Source organism: Selaginella moellendorffii, unplaced genomic scaffold, assembly GCF_000143415.4.
Source record: "Selaginella moellendorffii unplaced genomic scaffold, v1.0 SELMOscaffold_74, whole genome shotgun sequence".
Lineage (NCBI taxonomy): Eukaryota > Viridiplantae > Streptophyta > Lycopodiopsida > Selaginellales > Selaginellaceae > Selaginella > Selaginella moellendorffii.
The window spans coordinates 406,823-427,750 of record NW_003314335.1 but is presented as its reverse complement, the minus strand read 5'-3'; the positions used below and the strand labels follow the sequence as shown (position 1 = coordinate 427,750).

General features: G+C 41.6%; 4 protein-coding genes across 4 annotated transcripts; 3 read left to right on the top strand and 1 right to left on the bottom strand.

Moving 5' to 3' along the window:
- Positions 1 to 8,982: 8,982 nt before the first annotated feature.
- LOC9658740 (protein ROOT HAIR SPECIFIC 17) lies at positions 8,983 to 12,062 on the top strand. Its single transcript, XM_002986525.2, has 9 exons — positions 8,983 to 9,601; positions 9,687 to 9,743; positions 9,799 to 9,895; positions 10,014 to 10,090; positions 10,145 to 10,233; positions 10,292 to 10,487; positions 10,545 to 10,726; positions 10,788 to 11,222; positions 11,287 to 12,062. Exons 1-9 carry the CDS (start codon positions 9,371 to 9,373, stop codon positions 11,642 to 11,644), a joined length of 1,722 nt encoding a protein of 573 aa, XP_002986571.2. The 5' UTR covers positions 8,983 to 9,370; the 3' UTR covers positions 11,645 to 12,062.
- Positions 12,018 to 14,964, bottom strand: LOC9658739 (pentatricopeptide repeat-containing protein At1g74850, chloroplastic). Its single transcript, XM_002986441.2, has 4 exons — positions 13,022 to 14,964; positions 12,555 to 12,863; positions 12,404 to 12,499; positions 12,018 to 12,348 (listed from the first exon to the last, which is right to left on the bottom strand). The coding sequence occupies exons 1-4, from the start codon at positions 14,941 to 14,943 to the stop codon at positions 12,093 to 12,095; spliced, it is 2,583 nt and encodes an 860-aa protein (XP_002986487.2). The 5' UTR covers positions 14,944 to 14,964; the 3' UTR covers positions 12,018 to 12,092.
- A 1,182-nt stretch (positions 14,965 to 16,146) lies between these two features.
- On the top strand, positions 16,147 to 17,586 carry LOC9659330 (galactinol synthase 3). Its single transcript, XM_002986524.2, has 4 exons — positions 16,147 to 16,434; positions 16,634 to 16,957; positions 17,018 to 17,152; positions 17,245 to 17,586. The coding sequence occupies exons 1-4, from the start codon at positions 16,147 to 16,149 to the stop codon at positions 17,419 to 17,421; spliced, it is 924 nt and encodes a 307-aa protein (XP_002986570.1). The 3' UTR covers positions 17,422 to 17,586.
- An 88-nt stretch (positions 17,587 to 17,674) lies between these two features.
- On the top strand, positions 17,675 to 19,025 carry LOC9659329 (uncharacterized protein YnbD). The gene is made up of 3 exons (XM_002986523.2): positions 17,675 to 18,224; positions 18,568 to 18,714; positions 18,781 to 19,025. The coding sequence occupies exons 1-3, from the start codon at positions 17,687 to 17,689 to the stop codon at positions 18,795 to 18,797; spliced, it is 702 nt and encodes a 233-aa protein (XP_002986569.2). The 5' UTR covers positions 17,675 to 17,686; the 3' UTR covers positions 18,798 to 19,025.
- The last annotated feature ends 1,903 nt before the right edge of the window (positions 19,026 to 20,928 follow it).

Sequence of the window (20,928 nt, the reverse complement as noted above, 5' to 3'; positions counted from 1 at the left end):
TCAATATGTGAGAAACAAAATCCCTAGGCCCCAAAGTGGAGCCGAAAGGGTGCTATGTGGTAGTGGCCGAAGCGAAAGCCAAACGAGCGTAACACGTTTGGACTAAAAGCTTGACTTGAAAGGTTGAGAGTGGGAGTGGAACTCCCAAAAAAGTGCTCGAGAAACGAGCATGAAGCGAGCAATAAGTGAGACTCCAAAAAGGGACCCAAAAGGACCAACACATGACACATGGAAGTGTCCGAAAAGGAGTCTGAGATGGATCTGAGATGGACCCGAGATGGAGTCCGAGATGGACCCGAGATGGAGTCCAAGATGGACCTGAGATGGAGTTTGAGATGAAGTCTGAGATGGACCCGAGATGGAGTCCGAGATGGAGTCCAAGATGGACCCGAGATGGAGTCTGAGATGGAGTCCGAGATGGACCCAAGATGAAGTCCAAGATGGACCCGAGATGGAGTTCGAGATGGAACCGAGACTGAAACCGAGACTGAGACCAAGATCGAGACCGAGTCCGAGTCTGAAACCGAGACCGAGACCGAGTCTGAGTTCGAGTCCAAATACTAATACAGGCAATTGGGTGAAAGCCCAAAGCGATCGTCCCCTGGGGGGGGGGGCTGCGGGGTGTTTTAAAAGTATAGTAGGGAGAGTATGGGGGTTGGAGCTTAGTGCAGCCAATTTAGCTAGAAAAGGCTAGTTTGGCCCAGGAAGGCCATACCCAGTATTGGGTGATGAGTTGTCCACTGGGAAGTCCAAGACTAGAGTGAATACGGACCGACAAATGAGGTCACTTGGTGAAGTGTTTAAGAACTGGCTCTAGTTCCCTCGGGAGATCGAATGGTTGATGCTCCTAGTCCAAGTATGGGTGGCACTACCTACTTGGATACCTGGCATGGCTCAATGGAACCTCGCTTTGAGCCCATGGCTAGAGCACCCAAAGGCGGAAGGCAGGGAGAGTACCCATAAGGCTTGTGTAGAGACACGGTGTTCCGAAATGTTGTCCCAAAGGCCCAGACTGTGGAAAGGAAGAGGAGTAGTTCTCTGGTGTAGTGACCAAAGATATAGTCGTGTGGTAAGGAAGTCCCATAAGACCATAGGACTTAGTGGTTGGGCTTGTGGGCCTCGATCCAGTGTTGGCGAACACGGCCATGGGTAGAAAGGGACTTGGTGGGGACCGGAAAAGGGATATTGGGGAAGGCTATTCCTTATGTCTGCGGGCATCCTAAAGATGATAAGAAGTGGATTTGGGATGATCACTCATGGATGGATGGCATAGTCCTTGAGATACAGGACTGTGATACAAGTGGTGTTAGACCACCGGTGTAACCAAGGTGAAGGGGCATGGCCTTAGCGTAACATGCTGATATGTCAATGGTATCTTGGGGTGTCGGTCATGGGATCGGACACGTAGAGCATTTGGACCAAGTGCAAAGGTTGAATGGCAGGGATGCCATTCTCGAGGCTAACAAGCCTAAGTTCGAAATAGGACTTATGGAGGTTGTAAGTGAGACTCCTCTAAGTGGTTGGAGGTGTGGTTAAATGACTAAAGTAGAATGGAAAATTTAGTCGTTTACACAATAACGTCTTATTGGTGCTACTACAATGGAAGGTCTTGTCATAAAGATTCTTTTGGAAATAAAGAGTCATATGAGTAGTGGAGGGTTTTTATGTAAATAAATCAATGACCCTTCCATCCTTCTTTCAAAAGTATCATTAAGGGGTTCATTTGGCATCAATTCATCTAGTGTTTACTTTTTAAATTTATTTTTGTAATAATAAGTCTTTTATTATTCTCTCTATGTTTGTGAATACAAGTTTAAGTTTATCTTCTATTGCTTGGCTTATTGCCATATATTATTATCTACACTTATATTGTATGGTAAAACCAGTCTTAATTTTTTATAGCAATGGTCATACATATGCATGTACATGGGATGAGGCAAACTTAGTTGTGCATATAAATGCTTTATTTCGTTAAAGTGGGACTTATTCAGTAAAGTGGGACATTAATTAGCATGTGTCCACATGCCATTTCCTAGTACTTAATTAATATTTATTAATATTTCTATCAGTTTTTTAATTTATTTTTTTATATTTCACAATATTATAACACAAAATCATATGAAAAGTTTTTAATTTATAAATTATAAAGTTAAAACTTCAATTTTTTATTGTTGTTATAAAAATGGCATGTGGCCACACACCATAAGTGGGATAATGAAAAGTCCCACTTTAACGAAATAAAGCATATAAGCCATCATGAGCTTGAACTTCAAATGTTGTGGGTGGTGTCAAGTTAAACTTTTAACCTCATCTTTAATATGAATTAATTGCAACACAATTATACCAAGTGTGATTTTGAAGCTTTTCTCCATTGTTTTATACTTCATCATCTTTCTTCCATTCCTCTCTCTTCTATTCTTCTTTGTCCTTCCACTTCTACTTTTGTTTTCATCACTTTAATCTCCTCATTACTTCTTATTATGTTTCTATTTTGCTCCTCTATTCCCTATTTAAATCCCTTTGACTATCTTTGTGTTGCAGCGGTAAATTGACTCAAGAAGGAATATGTTGATCTCTTTAACTTTGATATATTTTCTAAAGCTAAGAATGCAACACGTCATCCTATTCCAACTAAAGATGTTTGTCCAATCAAGGTTTTTATTTGGCATGGGTCACCAAAAGAGATCAAAATTTTACACACGAACGTTAAAGAAATATTAGAAAAGGGTGTTATCCAAAAATCTCAAAGTCCTTTAGAGTGTGAATCTCATTTTATCATGAAGTTTGATGGGAATATTTACTTCTACATTGACTATTGTCTATTAAAAAAGGTGACTATTCTAGATGTATACCCTTTTTCTCATATTAAAGATCTCTTAGATCGTCTAAGAAGAAGTCGTTGATTCACCAAGTTAGATCTTACTTCTGGGTATTAGCAAGTGTTGATGGTTGAGAAAGATATTCCCAAGATTATTTTTTATACACTATTTGGTTTGTACAAATTGTTAGTGATGCTATTTAGTTTAAACAATGTTCCAGCTATTTTCTAGGGATAATGGACAAGGTTTTTTATGATATACCAAAAGTGACTACTGACTTCATTGATGATGTCTTGATCCACTCAAAGAGAACATAGGAGGAGCAAGTTTGTGATATTCATAAAGTGTTGGATTAGTTGTAAAATTTTTGTTCAAAACTGAAGCTGTAGTATTTTGGATGTTTTGTTGATCATCTTTCTAATCGCACTGCACTATTGTGAATATTATTTGAGTTGTCAACATTGTCTTTTATCTAGTTTGTAAACTATGAGTGAGTGTTTACAGATCTCAAAGAGTTATTGGTGCCTCCTCCAATTTTGGTGTATCTTGACTACACTGTAAGCTCCTGAGTTTGGACTTCCCGAGAGGTCACCCAGCCCAGTACTATTCAAACCCAAGGACGCTTAACCCCAAATATCCTAAGACCCTTAACCGATTGGAAAAGGGGGTGCACTCTTGTTCATGGGCCTTTTCCCTCTATATTTGAACCCCATGGATCGTCTCTCGAGTCGTTCCCTTTGGTTGCTTACAATCCACCACGCTTCCCTGCAAGTTCACGCCCTCGTGAACAGAAGCTGAGAGCCGCAGCTCTCTCGAGAGCCTCGCTCTCTTGACACCCTACCCCTCAGGTCGAGCCCAGCGGGAGCAAACTGGCAAATACCAAATGATACCAAATGTAAGCTCCTGAGTTTGGACTTCCCGGGAGGTTACCCAGCCCAGTACTATTCAAACCCAAGGACGCTTAACCCCAAATATCCCAAGACCCTTAACCGATTGGAAAAGGGGGTGCACTCTTGTTCATGGGCCCTTTCCTTCTATATTTGAACCCTATGGATCGTCTCTCGAGTCGTTCCCCTTTGGTTGCTTACATACACTTGACCTTTCATTTTGCGCATGGATGATCTAATATCGGTCTTGGAGGTGTGTTGATGCAAAAGATTTCAAATGTGCATGGTTAGTGCCATCTTATTACATATATCAACTATATATTACAAGCAGTGAAGGTGAACTAATCCACAATAGAGGAGTGTTTAGCAATAATTTAGGGTTTTGAGAAGCTTCATATATATTTGCATGGTTCTCAGACATTATTAAAAGGTGATTATGTTGTAATTACTTTGTTATTGAAGCAAAAGAATTTAATTGGTTATATTACTCAATGGGCTTTGAAACTTCAGATATATGATTTCAAGGTTCTTCATCATCAAGGAGTTTTATGGCTGATGTTGATGCCTTTCCTCAAACTCTTCTTCCTTCTTGATTGTCTTCTCATATTTTTGATGAACCTATTATTCCATTTATAGATTTTATTGATGAGGATTCTGTACCACTGACAGTTGTTATACTTGATATTTAGTGTCTACAATGTGTGGAGCAAGATTTACCTTTTCTTGACAAAGTTCGAAAGGCTTAAAAGGTTGAGCTATGGATTCAAGGGTTTCATAATGGGTTTGAGAATTTTACATTACTTATTGATGATTTTTGTACATTTTGTGTAATTGCATTTGCTGCAAACTTTTAATACTCCCCTTTATGTTGCAAAAGGATAGTTAGAGTCAATTATAATTTCCCATCCGTTTGAGTTGGTGCCATTTAATTTTATCTGGCCTTTTCTTTAGTCAATTATTGACAATAAGTATGTCATTATTACTTTTGATTATTTGACTTGTTAGGTCAAAGTTGATGCTCTTTCTAATGCATTTACAAGTATTATTGGATTTTTCCTCCTCAATCAAGTAGTGTTCCAACATTTAAGTCTAAAGCAGATTCTCTCGAATAATGATCACACATTTATGGTTGATGTATTTCACGTTTTAACGTCTCGGTTAGGGATATGCCACACTTTCATAAGTGTTTATCATCCACAAACAAATGGTTTAATGGAATAGCTCGTTTAGACCTTCAAAGGAATGATTAGGAAATATTTAAAATTTCAACATTTCGATTGGGATGGTTATTTGTCATCTTTTTAGTATGCATATGTCATAGGGGTGTAGAGTTCTATTGGTGCATTTCTATATAAACTTGTATATAATCATAATCTAATACTACCAACTGAGTTGAGTTTACTTTTGCGATTGCTACAAATTACCAATGCTAGATTCTAGGATTAGTATTTAATGATCATTCTTCCACTTATCCAAGTAGAGTTTACTAAACACTTAGGCCACGTATAAGTGGGACAACAATATCACTACAATTCTTATCATTGTTCATGTATATAGTATAAAATAAATGATTTGATTTTGGTTTGTTTTCCTAATATTTTGGTATGTGGTTTGTTTGAGGGGTTCCTTGATCAATGGAAGGGATTGTATCAGGTTGGACTGCAAATTTATGAGATTTGGCATGATGTTTAATAGACCAATCCTCCAGAAATTGTATATATGTAATGGTTAAAACACTTTGTACAAAGAAATTATAAATAACTAATACTACCTACAGATCCACTAGTGCTTCCTCTTAATATTCCTTTAAATCCTAGCCCATCAATAAAAGAATCTTAATTACCTTCCATCCTTTTTAGAGGAGGAGATGATATAAAGTCTAAGTGTATGGTTCCAATGTCATATATTATACATCCCTTTCAAGTGGATCAAAACATTATCGATGAAATCAATAGTCACCTTCAATATATCACAAAGAACCCCATCCATCATTTGCTAGAAAGTTAGTGAAGTATTATTCAAACCAAATAGCATCACCAATAACTTATACAAACCAAATGGTATACAAAAAGTAATTTTGGGAATATTTTCCTCGGCTATCAGTAATTATTTCCTAGTATCCAAAAGCAAGATCTAACTTATTAAACTAATAACTTCTCCCAATACAATCCAAAAGATCTATAGTGTGAGAAAGAGGGTACACATCTAGGATATTCACATTTTTTAACAAATGATAGTTAATGTAGAAGAAAAAAACATTTATTAGACATTATGACAAGATGAAATTCACATGCCCAAAAACTCTGAGGTTTTTGGATAAAACCCTTTTTTAATGTCTTTTTAACTTTCACATATAAAATCTTGATATCGTTTGGTGATTGATACCAAATAGAAACTTTGATTGGACTAATATCCCCAGTTGGTATAAGATGACATATTGTAGTCTTGGCCCTAAACAACAAGTCAAATTCAAAAAAATTAGCATACTTCTTTATGAGCCGGTCAATTGCTACAACACAAAGACAATCAGAGAAATCTAAAAAGGGAATAAAGAAATAAAACGAAAACAAAGGAGAAAGTAATTTGGAAACAGAAGTAAAAGGATAAAGAGGAACAAAAGTGAGGAACAAAAGAAATATAAAAAAGTATGAGACAAGGGGGAAAATCCTTAAAATCACATTTGACATGATTATGTCGCAATCAATCTATACCAAGGATGAGGTTAAAAACTTTACTTGGCAACACTTACAATGACTACAGTTCAAGCTCAAGATTGCCCATACATACAACTAGGTTTGCCTCATCTCGTGCACATATATATATACAACTATTGCTATAAAAAATAAACCCTAAACTCTTCTATATAACAAAAATATAAACAACAACATGTGGCAATAGGCCGAGCAATAAAAGATAAACTTGAGTATGTATCAACCAATACAGAATGAATAATAAAAGACTTATTATTATAAAAATAAATTTAAAAAGTAAACACTAGATGAATTAATGCTAAGTGAACCATTTAATAATACTTCCAGAAGAAAGATGAAAGGGTCACTGATTTATTTGTACAAGGACCTTCCGCTATTTATGCAACTCCTTGTTTCCCAAAACAATCTCAATATCCATACCATGACATTGTTGATGCCAAGGTCCCCACCTAGGAAATGGAGATTGCCAATCCAAAAAATGCCAAAAATGCTGATAAATGTGATTAATTTCATTTGTTATTGTTGCCTGAGTTCAAGGACAAGGATGAGGACATTGATATCCACTGTTAGGCACATTCAACTTTTATTAGAATAAAACCACTTAAAAGAAGTGAAGCTGAAAGACGTACAACAAGAAGTGGAAAAAATAATGTTTTATAACATTGTGCCAAGTGAAGAGTATTATCAAAGATGGCTAAAGTGATTATATGCGCAAGTTTAACAAGATATTGATGAAGTGCTGGCTACAACATTCCCAACTTAATCTGCTTTAATATATTTAGTTTCATATGAAGCAAAAGGCTTTGGAAACAAATGATAAATTGCATCATTGACTCAAATGGCCCTTGACGAAGACAATTTAATTGTTGAAAGGCATTATCACAATTATCATTATATTCAAATTTCATAAGAATGCTCCAATCCACACTAATGGCTGTGCTTAAACCATTATACCATTATAGTGCTATTTCTTGGAGACATTTAGGAAACTCACATAAACATTGAACATCATCCCAACAATGATATATGGCAATCAGTGTAAAGTGATTGAATCAATAGTACAAATTAATTCCCATAAAAGAACTCCGGCCGGACACGAAAATTGGTAATAAAAGTAAAAGGAGTTATACCATATATTGTGAATGCCACCATCAACTGAGTTTAATTGCTTAATTATTAAGCAATTGCACCAATTACTAGTCCAAAGTCAAAGGAGGAGGAAGCTACTACGATGAACAAAAAGGAAAAAAACAAAAAGAAGAAATTCAAAAAGCTATAAAGAAAAGGAGATTTAGATAATGCAAAAGTTAGATATAAACCAAAATCCTAAATTCAAGCACTCCTCAAGGATCATCACCTTTCACCTCCACCAATGTGAATATAGAAATAGAATACAGAAATATGCATATCAATTAACTTAGATGTAGAAGTGATTGGTTTGGATTGAAACCAATCCAATAATTATCAAAATCTCATTATGCTAATATTACACTTGGACCTTACAATGTCATTTAAACTTTTTATTAAAATTATAAATTTTATTTTTTAATTATCTAGTCATTATTATACTCCTTATTAAGTATATAATCATTTTTCTTAATTTTTTGTTTTTGGATATTCATCATAAATATATAATATACTTAATATACTGAAACTTTTATTTAGATTTGCTAGATCTAAGTGCTCCATGCACTCACAGATTCTAATACTTATTAACTCTATTATTAGATATATATATATAGAGAGAAAAATTTTAAGAGGAATTTAATTTCTCATCAAAATTAATTTATTAATTTTTCATTGATGATAGTGTGGTTAGATAGAGTCATAATCAACACGCTTTGATCTGTAATTTAAGTATCTAAATTGACATGTGAGCTGAATTTAATCCTAGAAAATGATAATTAAAAATTTTAGATATGTGTTTTTATATCTCTAATTGTTTTAAAGAGCAATTGTCCAAGATGTCTTACAAGACTTTGCTAAGTAAAAATTCCCACATTGCTATAGGAGAATAAAGATCATGTTTGACAAAGTCTCTTTACTAATCAAATAAACCTAATCCTCCAAGAAAAATCTTAAGATACAACCTTTTAAATTCAAATGTGCCACTTAGTAAATTCTATATCCTATAGAATATATATAAGCGACATGTAATAATATACTTCTAAGTTGCGCAAAAAAGTATTCAAAATATGCATATTTAACATAATTACACTAAAATATCTTGACGTGTCAGTTTAAACAAGCTTAGGAGTTGACCAAGCTAGATGATTAAAATGTACTGACATGGCATGATCTTTGCATGATATGGACTCAGCTAATCGTTTGGTATGGTTTGCATGCGAATATTCGCTGGAAGAATTTGTACGTACACAGGGCCGTTGGTGAAAAAGCGGGCCCAAAGTTAAAGCTTAACGTTCCCTTCGCGCTTTTATTTCTTCCACGGTAAGAAGAAAAGAAAAGAAATCATGCAAGCATTTTGCCCAGAGAAAAAGGATTAAAAAAGCGTGCGCTATACGGTGTATGGGGAAAAGGCTAAACCCTAGTTTTCTCGTATGTCTACGACTATTTTCGCATGATATATGGGGGAGGTGTTATCCTATTTTATTTTGGATTCAAGGGTTCTCTCTGTTAGAAATAGCCACAACACGGGGAGCTGCCGTTGCCGCGGGCGGGGAGCCGCCCAATCGATCGATCTCTTGTCTCCTCTCTCGCGCGCGGTCGCAAGAATCTCTCGACCAATGCAGGATCTTTCCGTGCTCTTCCCCATCGCTTAGAATCCACCGCCGAGAGATTAGGCTTCGATCGCGCCGAGCAGTCGATAGGGCTTTGGCGCCGCGATCGCCGAGCTCCCAGGGAAGAATTGCTGTTCTTTATCGCGCTATTTGCTATGTGGCGGGATCGAGCATGCGGAGTGTGAGATGGGAATCGGGGCCAGGAATCTAGCGGGATGATGATTCTTGGGGTGAGGCTGCCATGGGTGTGCCGGAGCAGGGGTTACGCGTATCTCGTGTTGATGGCCAAGCAGCCGAAATCCTCCTCCTCGTCTAGGATGTCTCCCTTGCCAGCGGCGGCGATCTCCACATTGGTGATGATTTGCGCCTCGGCGCTGCTGGGTCTGGCGTTTCTTTCGATGCTCGTGCATGATCTTGACCGCCACACGGGACCCTTCATCCAATTGGTAAAAATTCCCTCCTCGCTCATCTTTTTTGTGTTCTCTTTGTGCTCTTCTCGCTCGATCGATCTAGCTTTTTTCTCTTTGACAGAAGCGAGGAACCGTCCACCCCATGCTCGCACGATCGCAGGATTTGCAAGATGTGCCGGTAAGACGTGACATCAAACCACCATTTTATTGAGCTTTTTGGAAAACTCTTGCAGAGCGAGGGCGATATTTCGTCCGACAGCATTTGGGAGTCGCCGTCTGCGAGATTTTTCTACGGGTGCAGCGAGCCGAGGGAAGAATTTTCATTTTCAGGCAAGAAAAAAAACTCGAACTAAGAATCTTCTTGTTCTTCTTCTTCATATATATTTTTTTGTTCGTTGCTTTTCTTCCACTACCAAAGTCGACCAACTTTTCTCATCTCTCGTTCCAGGTGTTGGATTTCCGTCCAAAGCTAATGGGTATCTGATGATTGAAGCGAGTGGAGGCTTAAACCAACAACGGACTGGGGTAGGCCGTGTGGCTTGCGATTAAGAGTTCGCTCATTGCTAACTTGCCGTGCAGATAACAGATGCCGTGGTTGCCGCCAGGCTCTTGAATGCTACATTAGTGGTCCCAGGATTGGATCACAAATCATACTGGAAGGACAACAGGTAGCTTATTCGTGAATCGATATTCACTCTCTTAACTAATTGCTTGGGTTTGAAACAGCAACTTCAGTGACATATTCGACGTCGACTGGTTCATCAAGTCGCTCACGTCCGATGTTTCCGTTGTCAAAGAATTGCCGGCAGCAGCGAGATCAAAGTATTTGAAGCGAAATCATCTCACGTCGATGCGTGTCCCGCGAAAATGTACACCGCAATATTATCAGAGCAAAATCCTCCCGATTTTGCAGAAGAAGAAGGTACGGCGCAAGACTTGCCTCCAACCAGAGATCCTTTGGCTAATACTTGACTGTTAGGTGCTGCGGCTGACCAAATTTGATTATAGACTCGCCAACAAACTTGAGCCAGAGCTGCAAAGATTGAGATGTCGGGTGAACTACAGGGCCTTACAGTTCACTCCTGAGATATTGAATATGGGAAACAGCCTTGTAAGTCGGATGAGACAGATGAGCAAACGCTACATTGCCTTGCATTTGAGGTGAGGTTGATGTTTTGTTTTTAGCGGTGTTGTCACTCATGAAAGCCTCTGATGTATGCAGATACGAATCTGATATGCTAGCTTTTTCCGGTTGCTACTACGGGGGAGGTGACAAAGAGATCAAAGAACTCGGAGCGATTCGTAAGCGATGGAAGACTTTGCACGTCCGAAGCCCGGAAAGGGAGCGGAGAAACGGAAAGTGCCCGCTAACACCCAAAGAAGTCGGCCTGATGCTCAGGGCCTTGGGCTTTGGCAACGATTCCTACCTCTACGTCGCGTCAGGAGAAGTTTATGGTGGAGAGGAGTCACTGGCACCGCTCAAGGCATTGTTTCCGAACTACTTCACCAAGGAAACGCTGACCACCAAGGAGGAGCTCCAGCCTTTCTTGCACTACTCGTCGAGAATGGCGGCGCTGGACTACATCGTCTCGGACGAGAGCAACGTGTTCGTCACCAACAACAATGGCAACATGGCTCGTATACTAGCTGGCCGGAGGTATGTCAACTACGTGCTAGGTGGTCCCTCTATTTCTCACGAAGCTTTCTTTTCTGTTTTACAGGCGCTACTACGGGCACAAGAGGACGATCAGGCCAAACACGAAAAAACTGGGGTCTCTTTTCCTCGCTCGGCACGAAATGCCTTGGGATGCTTTTGCGGCTAAAGTGAAAACGTTCCAGAAAGGCTTCATGGGAGAGCCGAACGAGATGAAGCAGGGAAGAGGAGAGTTTCATGAGAATCCGGCGGCGTGCATATGTGAGAAGGGGGTGGGAGCTCACAGTCCGGTCGATCCAAGCGGCAGCTACAACGACACGAGCTATAACTATTTCGACGAGGACCAGCTGGGGTCGTATGAAACGGAGGTGTTGCACGCAGAAGGAGAAGCGGCGGCGGAAGAGCTGCCACTTTTCTCGGATTAGCGGCGGACGGATAAATTTTTGTCCCCCTCGACGACAAGTTTCCGGGGGATTGTCGCCAAAGTTGTATATAGCAACAGCTCGCAAGGTACGCTAGTTTTTACCAGTCTGAAAAGTCGAGAGGCTGCACAGGGAAAAGTTCTCGGGGCTGGAAGAAGATCTCGATCGAGGCAAAAAAGAAAGTCTATGCTCGAGGAGCTCTCGCTAGCCAAAGCGAGAAAAAGTGAAGGGATAAGATCAGAGACTGGCCCCCCTACAGGGAAAAGCTTTCGAAGACAAAGAGAAAAGTGGAAGAAGAAATACAGGGAAAAGCTTTCGAAGACAAAAGGGAAAGTGGAAGAAGAAAGAAAGAAAGCAGTTTGTCATACACACTTGGTTTAAATCGAAGGAGTCTCTCTATTCTTTTGTTTTGTATATGGCCGCTTTCTTCTTTCCGCTGTACACAAAAGAGCTATTTGAGAGAAGGAACTTTGGACTGGGCTAGCTGCTTTGTGAGTTGAGCCGGAAGGGGCTCGTTTCTCACGTAAGTCTCGCTGAAGGAAGGCATGCTCGAGAGCCACGGCTTTAACGCCTCGCCTTTGCAAACTATCCTTCCTTCGTTCCAGGACGCCGTCTCGAGTGGAGCCGCGTAGTGTTTGAGGAACGCTTGCACCACTTTCGCTACTGGTAAGTCCTCCACTTTCCTGTGATCTTCGATATCACCACACCTGGTAAACGAGAGAAAAGCTATGACCTCAAAGCTTGCGAAGAGCGAAAACTTACGAGACAACGATGGAAGTCATGAAAGGCAACTTCTCGCATTCTTGCAAGTCGTTAAACCACGTCGACAGCGCAGTGACGGTGGCACCGGCGGACATCCTGCAACAACGAGAAGATCAACCCCGGTAGACAAACTAGAGAGGAAAACACTTACCTGTGGACGTTCACGGACCAAACGCGACGAGTTTTGATGAACGCCTCGGGGAAGGCTCCTCGCTGCATTGCATCGGCGAGAACTCGGGCGGCCCGAGCCTTTTGGTTGCAGTAGACGAGGAGCTCGACGAGTGCGTTGTAGAAGTCCATGCTTTCTTCCATGTCCCGGAGCTTGAGGCCGTCGAAAGCGTACTCCACGACTTGCCAGCTAAAGTCGGCATCGTAAGTGCCACGCACAATCCCCACGACTACTTGGTGGAGGCCCCCGGCCGCGATCATCTCGTCTAGGAGCTGAGTTGCGTAGTCCCATCTGCAAAGAACAAAGATCCATCACACTCGCTAGAAGAAACAAGCAAGACAAAAAAGAAACCATCACACTCGCTAGAAGAAATGTACGATCTATCAACAAGCATAACAAACAAGGAAACAAACACGAAAACTCTCAAAGAAGGATGAAGAAAAACTTACTTGCTTCGCCTCACACACAGCGAGAGCAGCAAGCAGTAGACCCGAGCGCCGGGAACTTTGCTCGTCTCCTTGATGATGACAAACTCCTCCTTGGCCTCCTCGAGCAATCCCATATCGCAGTAAACCCCCAGCAGCGTCTCGTGCGTCCTCTCGTCCACTTCACTCCCCTCCTTTTGCTGCAACTCGGAGAAAAACTCCAGAGCCTCGTCGTGGAGCCCGACCTTGCTGTAAGCCTCCATAACCGAGTTCACGCTGGACACCGGAGCTTGGAACCCGGCCTTGTTCATCGCGTAGAGCGTAGACCCCGCTTCCACGTAAAGACCACCTTTTGCGTAGCCTTGGATGAGAGCGTCGTAAGCTGAGACCTGTGGATCCAGCCCGGCCTCCCGGATCCTATAATACGAAACCAGCGCGTCCTTGTACATGGCCATCTTTCCATACGAGCTTATCAGCCCGGCCGAGGCCTCCAAGCTCGGTGTGGACTCGTTCGTGAGCATGTGTTGATGGATCTTCGCGGCCTCTCTCGTAAGTCCTCCCCTCCCACAAACCGAGAGCAATGCCGAGTACGTCGCATCGTCCGGCTTCACTCCACTGTCCACCATGTCGTGGAAGAGATTGATCGACTCCTGGAAGTAACCACCCTCGCCAAACACTTGTATGAGCGAGTTGTAAGTCGCCACCGTGGGTGGCGTCGAGAGTTCTTTCATGTCCGAGAAGAGCGAGCGAACTTGCTCGAAGCATCCCTGGTTACCGTAGATCCGGAGGAGCGTGGAGTAAGTCTCGACGTCGGGAGCGCAGCCGCCTCGCTGCATCTGCTTGAACACTCCAGCGGCCCCGTGGACGTTCCCGGCGTCGGCGTAAGCTTCGATCAAAGAGTTGTATCCAGCGATGTCGGGAGAATTGCCTTCGTCCTCCATCTCCCGGAGGAGCTCCTCGACTCGGCCCAGCTGGTTGGATCCCGCAAAGGTGTCGACGAGGGACTTGTAAGTCACGGCGTCGGCCACCACTCCGGACTCGTTCATCGTCTTGAACACCATCGCGGCTTGCTCCACGAGACCCCGCGAAGAACACGCCGAGAGGAGCGTGTTGTACGTGATGAGATCCGGCTGGATGCCTTCGTGCCGCATCTGCGCGAAGAGATTGAGCAGTCCCTCCCAGTCGAGGCCACCTTTCGAGCAAGCGTTTAGAACCGTGTTGTAAGTGATGAGATTCGGCTCCACCCGCTCCTTCTTCATCCTGGCCAGGAGATGGAGCGATGCTTCATACTGCCCGTTTCGTCCGTAAGCATTGATCAAGGCCGTGAAAGCGTAGACGTTCCACTTGACGTCGTTCTCCGGCATGTCCTCGAAGATCTCCGAGCACTTCTCGAGCAGCCCCTCGCGGCCCATGATCCCGATCATGATGGTGTAGATGTGCTCGGTGGGCTTGCACCACTGCTGGCGCTGCATGTACTTGAAGAGCCGGAGCGCTCGGTGCCAGTCGCTGCGCGCCGCGAACTCGCGGAAGATGAGCGAGAAGTCCTGCATCGTGAGCTTGCTGCGGTAGAGGTCCATGCAGCGCGTCACGCTGCCGCGCGGCGGGAGCTGGCTCAGCGAGTTGATGCACGACTCGATCTCGTAGCCGTACTTGCCCTTCTCCACCGTGATGGCGTCCACGATCATGGTGGGCTTCTTGAAGACGCCGCTGCGGGGCTTGCGCACCACCGTCGAGACCTCCGCGCGGACGAGCGGCGGCTTTCGACGTTGGCCATCGCCGCCGCATTGCTGCTGCTGCTTGTGTGCGTTTTCACGCTGGAAATGGAAGCGCGAGGGGAGGAAAGTAGAGCTGAGCTGCGGTTCTGGGAACCCACCTGAGCGCTCGCGTCGCCGGTGGCGGGGTGTGGAGAATGCGGCGGCGGCGGCGGCGGCAGTGGCAGCGGCCATTGCTCATTCTTCTCGCAAGAACCCTAAAAACAGGGCACAGTTTGAATTTGAAAAATTATCTCGTGCTTTACCTAATTTCGGCAGTGAGAATATTCTCTACTTATGCTCGCTTTTACAATATTGAACTATGCAAAATTTTGTGGTCATATATTCACTATTTAGTTACTTTTATATCTATTATTGTAATATTAATATTATAATTTCGCTAGGCTTTAGTACTTAGATGGTGTGTTAGTGAATAAAAAGCACTCACTTGTTCTATGTTAGATTGGGCCAGTCCATTGGATATTTCCGTCAATGTTTTCTATGTAGTCGTCAAGGACAATACTAGACCACTCATCCTTGTTGTGCTCATTCTTGCACCAAGCTCCAAGTCCTTTTGGAGGCCTCTCGGCATCCTCAGGATTATTAGTGTTTATGTCAAAAATTTGGAAGAGATAACAGTATTGGGAGAAACCATTCCCAGGCACAGCCATCTTGCCATTGCCATTGGATACGTAGTTGTCTAGAGAAATTTTGCTTGATTGCTTAGAAGGCTCACAGTTTGCCCACAGCTCCCCATGGTACCACAGTCTTACGTTATAACACGTCTTTGAAAACTGTCCAGCCTGTTAAAACTTTGTTAAAATTTCAAAAGCACTCCTGAAAATGAACAAGCTAAAATTAATTACCTCCAAAGGAATTAGTATTAGCAAAAGCATAATCACTAGAATCATTGTATGGGTGCAATAATTAGAAAATACTTCAGCAACTAAAAACATTTATATGTTTATATGTCAATAATAGCTCCTATTTGATTTACAATTTAAATATATGTAATTTATTGGTCATAAAAGACAAATAAATATTTAAAAGCCTTACTTTCTGTATTTCCTCTAACTGTCAAAATATAAAAAAAGTAACAATTGCTTTAAATTTTCACTCTTTAGTGCATCCTTACTTTTTTAAAAAAAATTACAACCGTCGATCAAAAATTAAAAAATAATAAAGTACATCGTAACCATACTATCTAGGGCCACTTGGCCAGATATCCGACAGGGCAAAAGAAATAGATGCTGCTAGATTCTCCGGGAATATAATTAACCCAAAGCCTTGGGAAATACTGCCACCTGTCCATTCCGATTAGATCACCGGAATGCTTAAAGCCAAAAAAGATCCATAGAAGATACCTTACAAATTCTTCTCCTTTCTCCTCCCTGTGTGATGCCTCAACAAGGCGAAGAGAAGCGGCGGGCCTTTGTCACCTTCCTCGCCGGCGATGGCGATTACATCAAAGGAGTGATCGGCCTCTCCAAGAGCCTGCGCCTCGTCGACTCGAGATACGAGCTCATCGTCAGCGTTCTTCCGGATGTCCCGCGCCGCCACACCGATCTCCTCCTCGCGCACGGCTGCAATGTGCGATCCATCCAGCCGGTTCTCCCGCCGCCGGGAGTCTGCGCCTTCGCGATGCCCCACTATGTCATCAATTACTCCAAGCTCCGGATGTGGGAGGTGAGTGAGCTCTCTCTTTTCCGCCACGGATTCGCTACTGGGTTCCTCAAAGCGGTCGTCTTTCGATCGGATTCGTGTCGCTGCTTGTGTTTCTTGCGTTCTTGGTTTTCTTTGTTCGCTCTCTTCTCTCCCTTTTTATTTGTGGCGATCTTCTCGAATCCTCTAGAGAACTAATGTATACTTGGGCGTTCTTGTCCAGTTCGAGGACTACGATCAGCTCTTGTATCTCGACGCGGACATGATGGTTTTCGAGAACATCGACGAGCTCTTCGATCTCTCGCCGCCCGGATCCTTCACCGCCGTGAAAGACTGCTTCTGCGAGAAGACGTGGAGCCACACTCCCCAGTTCAAGCTCGGCTACTGCCAGCAGTGCCCCGACCGAGTCCCCTGGAACTTCGCCCTCGGCGAGCCCCCAAAGCCGTACTTCAATGCCGGGATGTTCGTCTTCGAGCCGAACAGCAAGACTTTCGGCCGGATGATCGAAGCCCTGGCCAAGAATCCCCCCACGCCATTCGCAGAACAGGTAAAGCTCAAAACTTTTCTCTCGAGAAACACTGAGTGAATCTTTGCTGCTCCATGGCAGGATTTCCTCAACCTGTTCTTCCAGGACGCCTTCCGGCCGGTTCCAAACGCGTATAACTTGGTGCTGGCGATGCTGTGGAGGCACCCCGAGAACGTCAACCTGGCCAAGACCAAAGTGATCCACTACTGCGCTACGGTAATTTTCAGAGTTTCTAAGTTCTTGTCTAGCTCGAAAAGCTTCCTTCAAGCTTGGGGAATCGATTGAAAACTTTTACTCGATGGCGACAGGGATCCAAGCCTTGGGCTTACACCGGAGAGGTCGCAAACATGGATCGTAAGGACGTGAAAGAGCTCGTACGCAAATGGTGGGTCGTGTATAATACACCACTGTCGCTCATGGATGGCTGTGGCCCCAAGGATCCAGCGTCCGTGCAAGTTCTCGAGTATTGTCCTCGCCAAAGGTAAAGATTCGTCGATCGATATCTTTTAAGCGAGCTAGAGTGATCCGGAGAAGCTTTTTTGTTGTGATGAGCTAACCTTGTAGCGCTAAGTGAAATTCGCAGAAGGAAGAACCTCGAATCCCACTTTGCTTTGTAAGAAGTTACTTGTATAGGTGATTTAGAATATACTTCTAAGTTATCCGAAGAACCCTAAAAGTACAGTTCTTCGAACCCTAGAAATAAAGTATATACTTCTAAAGAGTAAAGTTACTCTGGTTTTAGGGTTCTTCATGGGACTTTCACTAGCAGTGGGCATTCCCGCGGCGCTGATCCTCGCGGCGGGGGCGGCATTGCTCGGCGTCGTCAGCAACCGGATCTTCCTCCTCCCTCTCCTCCACACGTCGCTCATCGGATTCACTGTAGCGCTCTTCTCCCACCCGCGCATCGATAATCCGCGCATCCTCGCCAAATCCTCGCGCGGCTCCTTCCCGATCTGGAGCTCTTTCCTCTTCTATCCCTACCTCGCCGGTACGCGGCTCTACGTCCGATTCCGCCGGCGCGCGGGGCTCGAGGCCACCTACACGGAGGTTTGCGATGGATTGTTCGTGGGCGCGTGGCCGTTCCAGCGCGAGCACATCCCTCCGGGCAATCCCGCGATTTTGGATTGCACCAACGAGCTGCCCAGGACGGTGGGGTTGGAGCTTCCCTATCTGTGCGTCCCGGCCTGGGATACCAGAGCGCTATCGCCAGAGAGCATTGAGCTAGCCGTGCGCTGGGCTCTCCTCCAGCGCTCCCAGAGCCATCCCGTTTTCATCCACTGTGCCAAAGGTAAGCTTTCCATCCAAGTAGATTTGATAGCACTCTTTCTTCTCTCCATCCAAGCAGATTTGATAGCACTCTTTCTTCTCTCCATCCAAGCACCTAGACTCCGTTCTTCTTGGTTTTCTTCTTCTTTCTTTGTTTGGCGATTACAATCCAGGTTGATACAGTCGAAAGTAATGTTTTGATTGTCTTCTTTCAGCATATTTTTGATTGGCATGTTGTTCCTCTTCTATTTCAGCATTGATGATCTTTTCCTCTTTCTTCCTCGGATTTTTATCTACGTGCATTTGGATTTTTGCTCTTGGCTGGCAGGACTTTGAGGATTTGGATGCTTCTTGTTGGTGAACAGGTCATGGGCGTAGTGTGGCTGTTATGTGCGCGCTGCTGGTGGCACTGGGCGTGGTGGACGATTGGAAGGAAGGCGAGAGTCTGATCAAGCGACACCGCCCAAAGATCAGTGTCAACTCCGCTCACCGAAAATCTCTTCAAGAATGGCGTAAGTTTGCTATCAACTCGTCCTTTCTTCTCTGTTTAAACTCTGGTTGGTGTTTCTTTCGTGCAGAGCGTGCGCGTTCTTGAAGAGATTCGTGTATGTATAGAGATGGTCTTCTTTATTTTGTCGATTCGAAAGCGGAGCTAATTAATACGTTTTTTCTTACATCGGCTGGAGTTTCAAAGAATTACTGGAAGGCTAAGACGGAGCAGTGGCACCAGGAGCCGATTAGATGGTTGCCCATGTTTATAAGGGTAATTTGGTGCCCAGCTGGGTATAATATAAATTTCTTAAATAATTTTCTTTCAGAACAATGTTGCTATATATAGACTACATGTCCATCTAGTAACAAAGCATTAGTAACAATTCAATGTAATTCCTTAAAATCACAGTTTAATCTGAATTTATAATTTTAAAATAAATTTAATGTCTAAAAAATATTCTCCAATTATTTTATGGATGTGAGAGACTCCTAACACTATATTATAGTTTTTTAACATTAGAAACTTGCTAACAATTTTTCAAACTTAAAAAACTATTAGTAAGTTTTTAACTTTTAAAGTTAAAAACTTATTAAAAAGTAAAATATTTAAATTTTTGTATTTAGAGTACCACATTGGTATAATTTCGCTGCATTTTGAGCTCTTATATTAAAAAATCTTAACAACTCCATAGCCCCCTTGAAATTCCTTGGTGAAAAATTAATTGAGAAAGCACTGGATAGCTTGATCAAAGATCCCATCAAAAAGAAAAATAACTAAATTTGCGTTAATTAAAAATTTCCTCTTCATATGCATCATGGCAAATATATTTTAACAAACTTTTTTAAAAATGTTTGTAGGACAATAAAATTTCTTCTCTTCTTTTGATTTCATAAAATTTTTACATTTTTATCTTTCCACAAACATATTCATGACATATACCACCTTTTACACACTTGAATAACTTTTATTGTATTAAAATAATTTGTTATGCATTTTAAACAACATTATTTATCTTTTCTAAATATAAATTAAAGTTAAAAATAATAATTTTTTAACCTTATTTTTACAAGATTACTCTAGCATACACAATACAAGTTTCAAATTTAACTTTTCCTGAATTTTACTTTAAAATTATTATTGAATTGAATAACATTATTAATTTTAGAATATTTAAGCATATTCAAGAAATATTCACTACAACATATTATACAAGCCAAAAACTAATTATTTTATTATGGTAATGTTTAATAGAACAAATTTAAATCTTGTATAATTAAAAATGTTTGTTTTTACATGTTATATTACACCAATGTTAAGTTTTATTTTATTTAAATTATATATCCATTGAAGTTTTCTATAACAAGATTTCCTATATTATCCAACCTTTTTTACTTTGATAATCCTTGTAAACTCCTAAATTTAAACTTTTTAAAAAGTTACGTAGCCTAGTACTATTCAAACCCAAATATATTTAACCCCAAGTATTTTAAGACTCTTAATCAATTGCAAAAAAAAGTGCATTTTTATTCATAGGCTTTTCATTTTATATTTGAATTCCATTAGATTATTTTTTGAGTCATTCTCTTTGGTTGTTTATAGTTTTTTTATATCCAAAATTTGAGCATATTTCCTTCTTCTTTTTCTCTATTTTCTTTTTGATAGTTATTAAAAAATTCTTTTTAAATATTTTTTATGTACTTTTTCTTCTTTTATAATATCTCTTCCTTCGTTTTTTCACTTTTTCCATTATATCTTGACATTTCAAACGTTTTTTCTTATGAGGAGAAGGTAGAAAAGATGAATAAGAGTGTAACTCTAACAATAGAGTGAAGACAAGTAGATACTATATTGAAACAAGGATATAATATGAATTGTGAAGTGAGGATGAACACAATGGATATAAATAGAATATTCAGTCCCAATGCAATGAGACTAAATTTATATGATAATAAAGTGAAGCCAAATATAGATGACATAGAAACAAATATAGTAAATCAAAATAAAGCCAATGCTTTAGAACTTTTTTACATTCAAGGGGGGACAACGAGTATGTAGAGGATAAATGGAGTGAATATGACTTCTCATAGGCAATATTAAATGAGTAATGAAAGTCATGAGTTTGAGTTAATGTAAGTTTTGAAGGTTAACTAAAGGAAAGAGGTGATAAAGTTCTATTGATAATCATAAGTTTAAGTTAATGGTAATTTTGGAGGATGGACAACAAATAAATTTA